At 36.7% G+C, this 14,018-nt stretch overlaps 1 protein-coding gene across 4 annotated transcripts in view; it reads right to left on the bottom strand.

Annotated features, from left to right (window-relative positions):
* Positions 1-14,018, bottom strand: part of CCDC192 (coiled-coil domain containing 192) — a 268,059-nt gene that overhangs the window by 157,451 nt on the left and 96,590 nt on the right. For all 4 annotated transcript variants that reach the window (XM_060177542.1, XM_060177529.1, XM_060177535.1 and 1 more), the window contains 2 exons: positions 7,536-7,667; positions 6,497-6,553 (listed from right to left, as the gene is read on the bottom strand). In XM_060177542.1, the coding sequence (XP_060033525.1) occupies positions 6,497-6,553; positions 7,536-7,667 (189 nt within the window). The remainder of the gene's footprint in view (positions 1-6,496; positions 6,554-7,535; positions 7,668-14,018) is intronic.

Here is a 14,018-nt window from a genome sequence, read left to right as displayed (position 1 = left end):
CACAACTCTTAATACTACTCTGTTATGTACTAATCTTTTTTTAAATTTATTGGGAGATTAATGGTTTATAGTCAACAGTTAAATACAAGAGTTTGTAGCTGTGTAACATTTCTCAATTTTACACATGATAATTCAACCCCTACTGTGTCCTCCTCTGCCATCATGTTCCAGGACCTGAACCCTCCCACCCACCGCAAAGTCATTTACTTTGGTGCAGTAAACCGACTCCAGTATTTCTGGTGATGTCATTGTTTAAAGGAGATCTTTGAAAACTTCTTGCAGGGCAGGCTTGGTGATAGTTGATTCCTTTAACTGTTGTTTGTCTGAAAAGGTTTTTATGCTTCCATCTAATCTGAATGACAGTCCAGCAGAATATAGTAGTCTTGTTGAAAGCCTTTCTCATTGAGTACTCAATAGGTATCTTGCCATTCTTTTCTGACCTTTAAAGTTTTTGTGGCAGAATCTGCTGATAAGCTTATGAGTATGCTTGTATGTAACTCTTCGTTTTCTCTCGCAGCCTTCTTTATCCTTATTCCTTTTCATTCTAAATATAATGTGTCTGGTGTCTTTAGTTCTGTATTAATTCTGTTTGGACTGTTGTTTAGAGTAGAGAAGTCCTTAGATATAATCTCCTGTAGAATTCTTTCTTCCCCTTCCTCTCTTTCTTCCTCTGGTAAGCCAATAATACATATATTACTTCTTTTGAGGTCATCCAATATGTCTCTGTTGTTGTTTTCAGTATCTCTTAGTGTCTTGTTTAGTTCTCTTTCTTCTTTCTTTTCTCTAATTCATCCTCAATCTTGCTAATTTTGTTCTCTGCCTCAGGTATTCTGTTCTTGTTCCTTTCAGCTGTTTTCTATAGCTCAACTATTTTTTTATCCTGTTCAAGTATTGTGTTAAGTTGTCCAGCTAGTTGTGTTTTTAACTCATAAGTTTTAACTACTTCAGCTTTCTAATTACCTCAAGATAGCTAATGTTTTCTTTCAGAGTATCATTTGTTGTTTTTTTACATTTATGATGATATTACTTTCAAAACTTTTCTTAGTCCTGTGGTTATTGCATCAACTAGTGTTTGGAAGTTGTCCTCATTCTTATTTGCTTCTATCTGTTTGGGACTTGTATCTGGGCTTTTGTCCTGGTTCATTTCTCCAATGTTTATTTTTGGTCTGACAATTATTTGGTGTGTTGTGAATTTACACAAATCTCCTGGGTATTTCTGTTTGTATATAGTCTGGGGTGGTTTCTGGTCACTTGATTCCTAGATCCCTGAAGCTGGTTGCCTTAGGCCTTTGGTTTGTTTTAAGAATAGGTGGAACTGATAGTTTAATGTTGATGTAGCTGCTTTTTTGTAAGATGAAAGGTAGGGTCTTTTGTGTTCAAACTGAAGAGAGAAGTGGATTATTGTAACAGCAAGACAGCACCTTCTAATGCTGAGTACAGCTTCTACAATCTTGGTGGGTCCCTCTCTCACTACTTTTCAATCTACTGATCACACTTGCCTGGACTGACTTGTGTCTAAATAAGGTACTTAGGAGTTCACAGTTGTGAATCTTAAGCAGTTCCCCCCACCTCCAATCAAGCACAGTGGCTGTTAAACCTTTGTTATATTGACAGTAGATTGTGATTTATCTTCCCTATGGACTATGTAAGTCTGAGTCTATCAGAAGTCTTTTTAGTTATAAATAGATTTTTCTTTTTAGCTTAGTCACTCACAGGTGACCAAGAGATAAAGCAAGGTGTGATTGATAGCACAGTGGCGATGCAAAAAGAATCCCATGCCTGAGGGTCGAAATGCCAGGTCTGATTCCCAGCTCCACTGTCAGTCAGAGCCACACAGTGCTATGTAACCCAGCAATTCCCTGGAAGGAACCCCTAATGCACTCGAGTCCTCAAGTGATTCTTCATCATTCCTCCCAGTCTATCAGGAGAGCTATGTGAAAAGGCTCCTACTCCACAACCACTCGTCTGGATCACTGGGAGGGGTAGATTTTATCCTGAGTCACTGATCAGTTCTATGACCTTGATATGAATATACCATTTCCCTGCTGCCGGTCCAGTCTTTTGAGGGGCAACAGCAATGGAGAGTTAGAACCCACTGTTATAATTTGGTGAGTCGTAGATGATTTTCTCTCTCTCTTTTTTTTTTTAATAGTCTTTTTGATGCTAAAACTCAGACCCAGAATTGGTGTGTCTCAGCTGGCAATCTCCTGGACTGGCACTAGCCTTTCCCAAGTATGGTCTTTTAGTCCCAGGAATCTCTCCCTCAGCCCCTTTTCTATCCACAAGCCACATTTTGTGCCCACCTGTGGCTTGGTGAGTTCTGGTTGTAAACTGTTGAACTTACAGATGATTATTGCTTGTCATAGTTGATAAAGGAGAGCAAAATATAGCTGCTGCTACTCCATAACCACACCTAGTTATTTACTAACTTTAAATATCCTGCAAAGTCCCAGGAACCTCTTACTCCCCTTTCTCCAAAGAACCTTCAGTTTCTTCTTGCAATCTTGACCCCTCAGTCCTCTTTCTCTTTGCCACCCCAGTGAGTTTCATTCTCCCTAAACATGCCATCTTTTGGTTCTATTTGGTTATCTTCACTAATGAATTTTATTCTATCTCCTATCTACAAACAGAACTTGATGGCCTTAGAGCAAGGAAAGGATAATGAAGACTGGTGGCAGGAGGCTGTACATTCACATGTATGTTGAGAATTTGGGACCAATAGCAAAAACTTAGGCAAAGGCACAGTTAAGAAATAAGAGTGTAGTAGAGTAGAAGACACAGGAGTGAGATATGGGAAAATATGCACAGAATCTAACAGATGAATTCGTACTGGAGGCAGAGAGGTAGGATTTTAATAATAATACTTGTAGCTTGGATGTAGGGTAAGTAATAGCAGTGCCATATTACTTGTCATGGCTGGGGAATATAGAAGAACATATTTAAGAGATAGGAATAAAAGATGATAAATTTAACTTTATATTTGTTGAGTCTGAGGTATCAATAAGATATTGGGTGATATTTAGCCACATTATGCTTTAATTTTATGCAACATACCAGTAGTCTCACAGGTGTATGTGCTTAAGGCTCCATTCATGGTCACACATCATTGGAAAATAGAATGATATGGCATGGTCCCTTCTTGGAGACTGTTAAACATTAATAGGTTTCACAGTGAAAAAAAAAATCCCATTTAACTTTCTCCCAATATTCCCCCTTCCCAACCCCCCAGACTACCTATCAACTTAATTTGGAATGTTTTGCCCAGGCACAGTGTTTTCAGAAATGCTCTGTATAGGACTAAGGGTCTATAATGGGGAGATAACTAAAATAGTACTTGGTGGAAGGAGTTTGTGTGGAAGCAAGAGTTCAATCATTATGGTCAGGGTAAAGAAAGAAAGAAAAGGAGATTGGAGACAGAACTCTTTATAAATATCATTGAATACCTCAAATTACATGGATAGTATAATTTGGAAAGGCAACAAATTATGATAGTGAAAATATGTGTTCTGGTGCTCTAATCTTTAAGCCTATGCTTTCTTATCTTAAAAAAATCACACTTACTAGAACTGGGAAATAGACCACTTGGTAGACTGCTTAAGGATCCAGGTTCTAGCCACTTGTCCCAAAACTGGAACACCACACAATAGCGAAGCTTCATAAGCAGTGAAGCAGTACTGTGGTGTTTCTTCCCCTCTCTGTATCTCTCTCTCAGTGTGTCTCCCACACACTCTATGTGAAAAGTACATGTATAAATAAATAGTCCACCAGGAGTGGATTTCATGGCAGGCATGAAGTTCTAGTGAAACTCTGGAGGCAAAACAAAACAAAACACAAAAAATAGTAACACTTAACCTTGCTGAATCACATTTAAATTTAAAAGATAATGTGGGGGAGGGGCATAGGTGAGAGCCTAGTACAATATAAAGGATTTGCATGCCTGATTTGATCTTCAGCACTGCCAGATGCCAAAGCTTTTTTAAATGAACAATTTCTAACAAAAATAATGAAATATATAAAGGTGGGAAAGATATCAGTGATTATGCAGGGAAACTCTCATCCCTGAGACTCTAAATTCCCAGGTTCAATCCCTCACAAAACAGAGCAGAGCAACTGTCTGGTTAAAAAACAAAAAAAAGCAACAACAGAGGAATTACACTCTCAATAAACACTAGTATTATTTTTCACTTAAACATCTAGATGAGTGGAAGCAAACTTTGCTTTATTAAAAATGTAAAAGCCAAGTCATTACATCGGAAAAATTCTCAAGTTTTTAATGTTAATACCTTAATGCAGAGAAACAGCCCCAGTTCAGGCAAGTTCAGGACAGGAATAGTATAGTCAGGATTAGAATCCACAAAAACTTGTCAATGGAAGACACCACAGGAATTTCCCTGAGGCACCCTTGACTGCTTTGTCATCCCTTTTGCATGAAGAGGTGTTGGAAGCCAATTCCAGAATTTTAGCAAATAATCTGCTCTCCTTAAAAATTCTGAGCTAAACTCTCATTAGGCAAATGGCATTAGTATCAGTTTCGCAGCAAAGGAAAGACAACCTCTGACAACAGTCATTATCTGGCTCCCTTAGGGATAAACCAGGGGAGCATCATCTGCAACCGAATACTGTGCTAATGAGACACACTTCTAGAAGTCTAAATATGTCATGTTATCACAAATGCAGGGCTCAGTTATTTTCAATATTGTTCTGTTGAGAATAGAAGACCAAAAAAAAAAAAAAAACTGAATTAAGAGTTGAAAGCGCTGTTGAATGCCATAGCAAATTAACTTTTTCTTTCCTGAACACACACACACACACACACACACACACACACACACACACACACACACACAAATGGGACAATTAACAAGATTTTATATAGATCACCTAATCTCAGACCCCAAAGTTATGATATCCAGAAATGTGCAGTCTTTCTGCAAGTCATCTGACCTGAGGCATCTCCCAGTGTCAGATCTAAGGACTCTGTTGTTACTAAGAGCAGCCATTTAACATGAGTGGCCTTGGGTTCTTAGTCAAGAAATCATCCCATACCTCCCAGGATGCAAATAGAGGATGTAAATGGAAAAGATAAGGCATCAGGGTCTTTCAGATCCCTGGAAAAGGACAGAGATAGATCATTAGTACACCACGGTACTGTAACACAAAAGTTTCATTAGTTACCTTAACAATTTGTGGGATTTCTCTCAGGGGTATATACTTACATCAGAAATTAGACAATTTGATATCTGATTAGTTTATATGCTCATTTTCCTTAATATCACATCAAGGCAGAATGTATATGTGTTTTTAAATTTCAAATATATGCATTTTGCTTCATTTATATTATTTATACATATTTTAAAATTATATTTATATTTTATACATATTTTAAAACTTAAAATATACATACACTACTCCAAAGAATGGCAGCATCAGTATCACCTGACTCTAGCTGCACCTAGAATTATAGATTCTCAACTCTCCTGAGTCATTCAGGGAACAGATCTAGGCAATCTTATAAAAGTTTTCCTGTAAGTTATTGATATATCAGTATCAGTCTTTTTTTTTTCTTTTGCCTCTAAGGTTATCACTGGAGCTCCTTGCAAGCACTATAAATCCACTACTTCTGATGGACATTTCACCCCCTCCCTTTTTGTTAATTAAACAAGACAGAAAGAAATTGAGAGGGGGTGGGAAGATAGAGAAGGGAAGAGAAAGACACCTGCAGGCGCGGAGCTGTTGCTGGAACTGGGATCCTTATGCTTTGTACTATGTGCGCTTAACCTGGTCGGGCTTCACTGGCCGGGCCCCAATATATCAGAGGAGTTTTTTTTTTTTTTTTTTTTTTTAATGTCTATTTCCTTTTGTTGCCCTTGTTGTTTATCGTTGTTGTGGTTATTGTTATTGTTGTTATTACCGTCGTTGTTGTTGGATAGAACAGAGAGAAATGGAGAGAAGGGAAGAGAGAAAGAGGGAAACGTAGACACCTGCAGACCTGCTTCACTGCTTGTGAGGTGACTCTCCTACAGATGGGAGTACAGGGGCTCAAACCGGGATCCTTATGCCGGTCCTTTCACTTTGTACCACCTTCGCTTAACCCGCTGCTCTACCGGCCGACTCCCCAATACATCAGTTTTAAAAGCACTGTTCTAAGGCAATATTTGATGCCTCTAACATTTTTGCTTCAATTCACTTTTAAGTTACAATAGTTTACTTCTTTTCTGCCCTTAGCTTTTGATTTTCTCACACTGATGATACCTGACTACAGCATCTGGATATACATATCGATATATAGATATATGAACTCGTTTTTGTAATTTTTTCAACATTAATTAAAATCATATCTATAGAAAGCAACTCTGTAAAGGTAATATGAATACTCATAATCAATCCTGTGAGTTGGTTTGCTGGAGAAAGATCACAGTTACTCATGAAAATTATGCATTCATTTCCAGAATACCAATGATATAAATAAGGGATCAAAAAGAAGGAAAAGACTTACATGGGCTATAAGTTGCTCCTGTGATGTTTTTACTTCAGCCTGTAATTTCTCAATGTACTAAAAAGGAGAATTTGTTAGAAGTATAATGAATAACTCTTCCTTTTACATATTTAGGATATTTCATTTCTCAAATCTTGCAAATGGCAACATTATCTCAGATGTTTTCAAAATCATCATTGAAAAATTCATTGCTCCATACTTATCTCTCTTTCACTCTATGAAGGAGCCCAAAGCAAAGTATATGAATGTGTTAAGAATTTTAAAAATGAACAAAAACTGTTTGCTTGATGTGATCAAGCTAGTGCTAATCTATTTAACGTCATGCATGCATATATGTAGGACCAGATAGATTTGTATCTACCTTTGAAATATATGGATTTTTTTTTACTTCATTTAAAATACATATATGTTCAAATGCAAATACAAACGTATTTGAGATAAAGTAGAAATCAGTTCTATTATGGCACATATATAAATATCCAGAAGTTCAGAGATCAACAGATTTTATAAAGTAATTAGAATTACATGTTAAACTTTGTGATGCACTTGTTTTATTACACAGAAATAAACTACTCTGACTAAATTTATCTTTGACAACTAAAAAATATTTGTACAATCAACACCATTTACAAAGTAAATAGAGTAGCTAATCTGTTTCAAAAAACACATCTGGAACAAACTTAAAAAATTATTACTAGTGAGCTGGGGAGATAGCATAGTAGTCATGCAAAAAGATTTATGCCTAAGGCACCCAAGGTCCCAGGTTCAATCCCTAGCACCACCATAAGCCAGAGCACAGCAGTGCTCCAGTAAGTAAAACTAACTAATTAACTAAATCTTTATAAAATACTAACAAATGTAGTTTTTGTATCTGACTTGATTGGGAAATAACATTAAATTTAAAAACCATAAATATTGTCATTTATCAGCTTAAGCTTAAACATAAAAATCCAGCTTAGCCAGAAATGACTTTAGAATTGTCAGTTCATTTAATATAGTTATCTTCTTAAATAAAGATAGTTTTACTTCTACAACATACCTGGTCTTTTTCAAGAGTCATATTTTCATATTCCTTCTCACTATTTTCATTATGGTCCATAGCATGTAGTTTTAACTCCAGCCAGGAAACTTGCTCAAGCAGTTTTGATTTTGTCCCTTCAGAGACTGAAAGCTAAAGACATTTTCTTATAAGCATAAATAGTTGTAGCAATTCTTAAAAAAAAAACAAAAAACCTTCATTTTAGGGTCTAACTATTTAATTAATTTCCTCTACCAGTGTTTATTAAATATAAAATAATTTCTGAAACATTCCTCATAGAGGACAAATGATTTCTTTGTAGTGATAAGAAAGTAATGTTGATTTTTTAAATTTCTTTTGAATAATTCTTTTTCTTTTTCTTTTTTTTTAAGTTAAGATTTTTCTGGGCAAGAGGTGGGACCCTAGAAAGAGAGATTTCTAGTATAATTATCTCAACACTCCTCTTTATTGTGTTTCAAGACTGTACTTTATTGTAATGCTGAGCCGGGAATGAAACACACACTGGTTTCTATATGATACTTGGAAATTAAAAGACTGGGAATTCTGCCTCCTAAGTACGCTAACCATATAAACAGCAGAGTGTTTGAAGCTAAAAGGAAATACAGGAATTTCAAGTTAAAAATCTAGCTAAAGGCAGAACTTATCCTAAACAGAAACAAAAAGAAGACTAAAGGTGACTTTCTCTTTGTTTACTGTTTATAGTTTCCCTTAGAGGAAAAGTGCTAGTCTGGTAGTTCTAGGCTCTTTATGCACTTACAAGAGTCCCAGAGTCAGTTCCCAACGGTGCAGGCAGTTTATTGTGTTTTTTTCTTTATAGCTAAGCAGCCATTCTGAAAGAACATCATTCCTAGTGTGTCTTTTGCAGCATGGATCATCTCTAAGTATTTTTTTTCCTATTACTTCAGCTATACTGTCTAGTCTTGAAAAGTGAAGCTTTTTTTTTTTTAAGCTAATTACCAAATGGGGAATTATAAACAGGTTACCACTAGAAAAAGGTGGATAAATTATTTATTTATACTGGCCGCCACACATGTATGTGCTTTTCTTATTTCTGCAACTTTTTTAGTCTTCAGGGAAAATGACTCTAGGGCTCTGATCTTTGTTTTTTGGTCAGTGAAGTATATTAATTATATTATTATATTTCATTTCTGTATTCTATTTGATTTGTAATTAATCCAGTGGCTATTTAGTTGTCTCTCTTTTTAAAAGCTGAGTACTGCTTAGCTGTGGTTTGTTGTGGTGCTGGGCAATGAACCTGTGAAGTCAGAGCTTCCGGCATGAAAGTCGCTTGCATAACGATTATGCTCTCCTCTCAGCCTGGTTATCTTTCTTTTACATATTTATTACTCAGCAGAGTGTATATTTATTGACTTGTTCATTTGCTAAAGAAATATGTTGGGCATTATTTTTGTTTTTACTATTATTATCTTACTAGAGGTAAAATTTTAGATATAAACATTATATTATTCATATTTTCAAAAATACCATACTTTACACAGATAGGATATTTCTTCCTTTATTTACTTATCTATTTTAGGAGAGAGAGAGAGAAAGAGAAACCAGAGCACTGCTTGATCATATGCAGTAATGGGGATAAAACTAAAAACCTTACCCATACAAAGCCTTCTATCCATTACACTCCCTATGAATATATCATTTAAATTCTCTTACATGTATGAAAGTAAAGATTAATTATATGTAATACTTACTGGCATTTCAGCTCACTCTATGTTCAGCTCACTCTACACTTAGCCATTTAATAGTTTACTTGTTTAAAGAATCGAGTTTTTACTATTTGTAAATCTTTTTTCTTTTATTTTTTAAATATTTATTTATTTATTCCCTTTTGTTGCCCTTTTTTGTTGTAGTTATTATTATTGTTGTTACTGATGTCCTTGTTGTTGGATAGAACAGAGAGAAATGGAGAGAGGAGGGGAAGACAGGGAGAGAGAAAGACACCTGCAGACCTGATTCACTGCCTTTGAAGTGACTCCCCTGCAGGTGGGGATCTGGGGGCTCGAACTGGGATCCCCATGCTGGTTCTTGCACTTTGTCCCAGGTATGCTTAACTTTTTGCGCTACCGCCCAACTCCCTATAACTCTTTTTTCTTAACAACTATGTACAACATAGTATTCCTAAAATCCCAGATTCAATCACCAGAATTGCATTTGCTAGAGCTCAGAGATAATCTGATCTGTCTCTCTTTATTTCTTTCTTAAATAAATATTTAAGAAAAAGAAAATAAGGTCCAAGTGGTGCTACACCAGGTTGAACACACAGCTACAATGTGCAAGGTTAAGCTCCCAGCTTAACCTTGTAGGTGTCTCCCTCTGTCTCTCTCTTTCTCTCTTTGTTTCACTTTTACCTCTGTTTTTATCTCTACCCAATAAATAAATAAATAAAATACTTTTTAAATTTTTTAAAGAAATTATATAAAACAAAGACGATTTCCATATCATAAAGACTATGTAAATCCACTAAAAAATTAATGTTCAGTATTAGTATTAGTGCTTGTAGTGAACATGTAACCCTAGTAACTATAGTAACTATAGTGCGCCTGCAGAGTCTGATAAAGACAGAGACATATGTATATGTAGGATAAGACGTCAACCCGAACCTGACTGGCCAGTGGAGATGTAACTTTGAAACCAGAGGCAAGCTAAGTATAAGTAAAGGCTCAGAAACAAGCTGGATGAAGCGCCTTCACCTTTACTGACCCAGATGCTGCAGGTGCTACTAAAAACTTAAAGCACTTGCGGCTAGGCTAAGTAACTGCTTCCCCAGCATCCAGAGATCCTCACTCAGCTGGTCACCCTAACAGACAAAGGACCTCCAGTCCAGCAACACAGAAGATGGTGACCACTTCCTGAGACTTACCTGTGAACAACTATTAAGGAGAGGTATCAGGTTGACTGTGTGTTGTGTGAATTGTGTGACCCTTCTATGGCATCTATAAATAAGTAAAAAATTATTACTTAACCCCGACACACTCTCCGAGTGAGTCCTTGCTCTGATTCCTTGCTTACTACAGTGCTCAAATAGAAGACCATAGCCACCACTATGAAGTGGGTGTAGCCATTAGGAGGTTAATGATACTGTATGGCCATTCACTAGAGCAAGGTGGCAACCAATCAGGATAAAACTGGACAAAGACCAGAAGAATTTTTTTAAAAAATGGCAAATTTGGACAAGTTGAAAAACAGACAAATATAAGGAAGAACTTTACTCTTTTTATTATTAATTATTTAACAATGATTGATAATATTGTGGTTAAAAGCGGTATAATTCCATACAATTCCCACCACCAGATCCCCTCCCCTCCATTGGAAATTTCCCTATTCTTTATCCCTCAGGGAATTAAGTAAGGACCAAAGATCCTCAATGACCAATCCATAAATGACCACCTCATCAGTTATTCACAGAAATAATAACAGTTGCCAGATGCCTACTTCCTCATCTTCCCACCAGTCAATATATAAACCTTTGTGCAGCAGACATAGCTTAATCTCTTTCCTGACAGTTGTTTCTCCAGTTATACCTTACTACCAGACATCCAACTGGGATTAGCTATCAGCTCAGTGTTTAGGGAAGTTTGGCCTTGCCCCACCCCAGGGAATGAATCACAATTGAACAAAGCCTCTCATTTTGATCTCATTCCCAGGTGTAAAAGATTATTTTAGGCATAGTTTTGCAATCCTATTGAAGCCTATGAAGACTGACTGAAAGGGGCTTTACCACTCTAGCTCTATTATTTTCAGTTAGAAAGAGAAAGATTGAAATAGGGAGACAAAGAAGATAAATATCAAAACTTCCCCTAAAACCATTGGAGTTTGGACTTGACCTTGTTTCACAAGCATGGCAACAGTTGGCATGTTCAAACTGAACTATCTCTCCAGTCTTTTATCAGATTATTTTTTGTCATAAAAGAGAAGAAAAGGACACATCTCTTTTTCTTGCATTGTTAATTGCACATAATTCTTGAAATTGCTGTAGATATACTACAAATATGCATACTCAAAACTGAGGGTGGTAGAGCAAATATCAATGTACTGATGTTCTTGGTGATATTGTTGAGTCTTTGAAATAACCAAAATCCTGGGACTTCCCTACTTCTGGCCTTACTTTTATGTGAGATGATAACTGGCTTTATTATACTTAGTTTTTTTTATTTGAGAGTAGACCTTCTTATTAAACAAGGAGAGAAGCCATCCTTCTAGCAAAGATCAGTTTTCTTTCACTTGCCTCTTTGAATCCCATTTCCTCTGCCATTGCTTTTGTACTTTCTACACACCCGCAACACCACCTCATCTATTTCTGCTTCATCTACCTCACTTCTTTTGGTATAACCCTATTCAACATATAAACATGATCTAGACATGCCCATGGATGAAAGTTATGCATTACACTTTTTCATACCTCCTCTTCTAATTACTGCATTTCTCTCTGCCTCCCCTCTCTCTATCTATATAAATTATTGCCTACACATACTGTGGCCACTTTCTGATAACATTTTCACTTTTTAAAAAGAGAAGACATAGTTGTAGTATTTTCTTTCTTCTTCTCCTCCCCTCTTCCTCCCTCCTTCTCCCCTCCTCCTCTCTCCTCCTCTTCTGCCTCCCCCTCCTCCTCCCCCCCTCCCTCTTCTTCTGTCCTTCTCTCCCCTCTCCTCCTTTTTTCTTTTAATCTTGGTGATGCTTCTATATATTGATCTCATTATTGCCCAGGGTATATAAGCTTTCTTCACATAATAGGGAAAAGCTACCTATAGCCTTCTGAGTTCATAACCTCAATAGTAAGGCATTTATCCCTCAGAAACAAATTGAAAAAGGTTTCTGTTTGCTCCAGCTCTGTTCATATGGTCAGGAAAGTAGGTTATGATAGATCATTGGTTCTAGTTTGCATATGCTCAATAGTTATTCCCAGTAGCCTGTAATACTATGGCTGAAAGTCACAAAATTTTTATAAGACTGAAGCAAGAAAGGGAGGATCAGTTCTCTAGAAAAGGTAGACTAAAAAGCAGCAGCAGGAGGGTGGAGCCAAGATGATGACTTGGAAGCAGCTACTGGCTTGAGCTCAGACAACAACTGCTAGAAAGGGTAGGGATAAATGGCCTTCAGCAGGATGGTGAATAAGGGGTCCTAAGGGTAACAACAAGGAGGTGACTATAGCACAATTTGGGTTAGAAAACAGAGAAAAAAGAAAGGAAATTTTCTGATTAATTCTGAAGCACATTCCTCTCCCCTCCTCCTGTACCCAGACCCCAGGACCTAGAGAGCTGCTACTGGCAGGCTCCCCGCTGAGCTTTTTCCTTTACCAAGATTTCTGGCTCACCAGGGGTGTCATTCCAGCCCTTTTCCTTCTGAGAGCCAATCCGGAGCCTTCTAAACTGCAGACTGACTGTTAAGGTTTTTTTTTTTTAATGTTAAGGTTTATATATGTGTGTGTGTGTGTGTGTGTGTGTGTGTGTGTGTGTGTGTGTGTGTGTGTGTGTGTATCACTTTCCCCTCCTCCTTCAGGTTGATCAAAAGTAACTCTTAGTGTATTTTCCATTGCTAGGTTACTGGGTGTCCTATCCACTAGAAGAGGAATTTGTTTCACTTTACCTACCTCCTCTATCCACTCTTTCCCTTCTCCCCGCTCCTAGCTAATTAAAAACAAACTAACAAAAACAACTCTTTCCTTTAACTGCTCTTTTTTTCTTTTCTTTTTTTCTTTCTTTTTTTTTCTTCTTCTCATTCTTGTCTTCCTTTCTTCCTCCTTCTTCAGCTTTCTGAATTCACTGATACTCATTTGTGAATTATTTTGAGGAAGAAATATGACTCAGAGTGGACTCTCTTTGTGTGTGTCTCTTCTCTACTTCCCATTCTACTCTTGCTACCCCTAAAATTTATAGTGGACAGTAGGTTTGCATAATTGTCTATTCTCACTATTCCTTTTGTCCTGTCTCTTTCTTTTTCATTTGGATTTGGTTGCTATTTTTTCTTGGACTGGAAGCATTGTTTGGCTAACTGGTATTGGTTAAATTGGTTCAATCCTTACTTCAGTTACTATTGTAATTTCTGAGGTTGGTGATTGCATTTGTTATAAAGGTATTTAGTATAGTGTGACTTATACTCAAAACACTACAACTGAGGAACAACAGAAAATAAAAATAAAAAACACATCAATACAAAAAATGGTTAAACCACAAGCAAATAAAACTGGTACTACAATGAATGAAGACAAGAGCCCAGAAGAAACTACAAATCAGTCAGAGGTAACCATAGATAAGAAAACTATGCAAGTAATAATTATTTTAATAATCACGGAAATATAGACAACTATGGAATAAAGGGCAAGCAGAATTAGGGAAACAACAGATGAGACCCTCAAGGAAAATACCAGCTACCTTGAGGTAATTAGAGAAAGGAAAGCTGAAATAGCTAAACTGAAAAAAGAAGCTGAGGGAAGGGAAAGCAGAATAACAGAAGCAGAAAACAGAA

Source organism: Erinaceus europaeus, chromosome 2 (genome assembly GCF_950295315.1).
Source record: "Erinaceus europaeus chromosome 2, mEriEur2.1, whole genome shotgun sequence".
NCBI lineage: Eukaryota > Metazoa > Chordata > Mammalia > Eulipotyphla > Erinaceidae > Erinaceus > Erinaceus europaeus.
The sequence above is the reverse complement of the archived record's forward strand: the minus strand, read 5'-3'. Positions and strand labels throughout refer to the sequence as shown.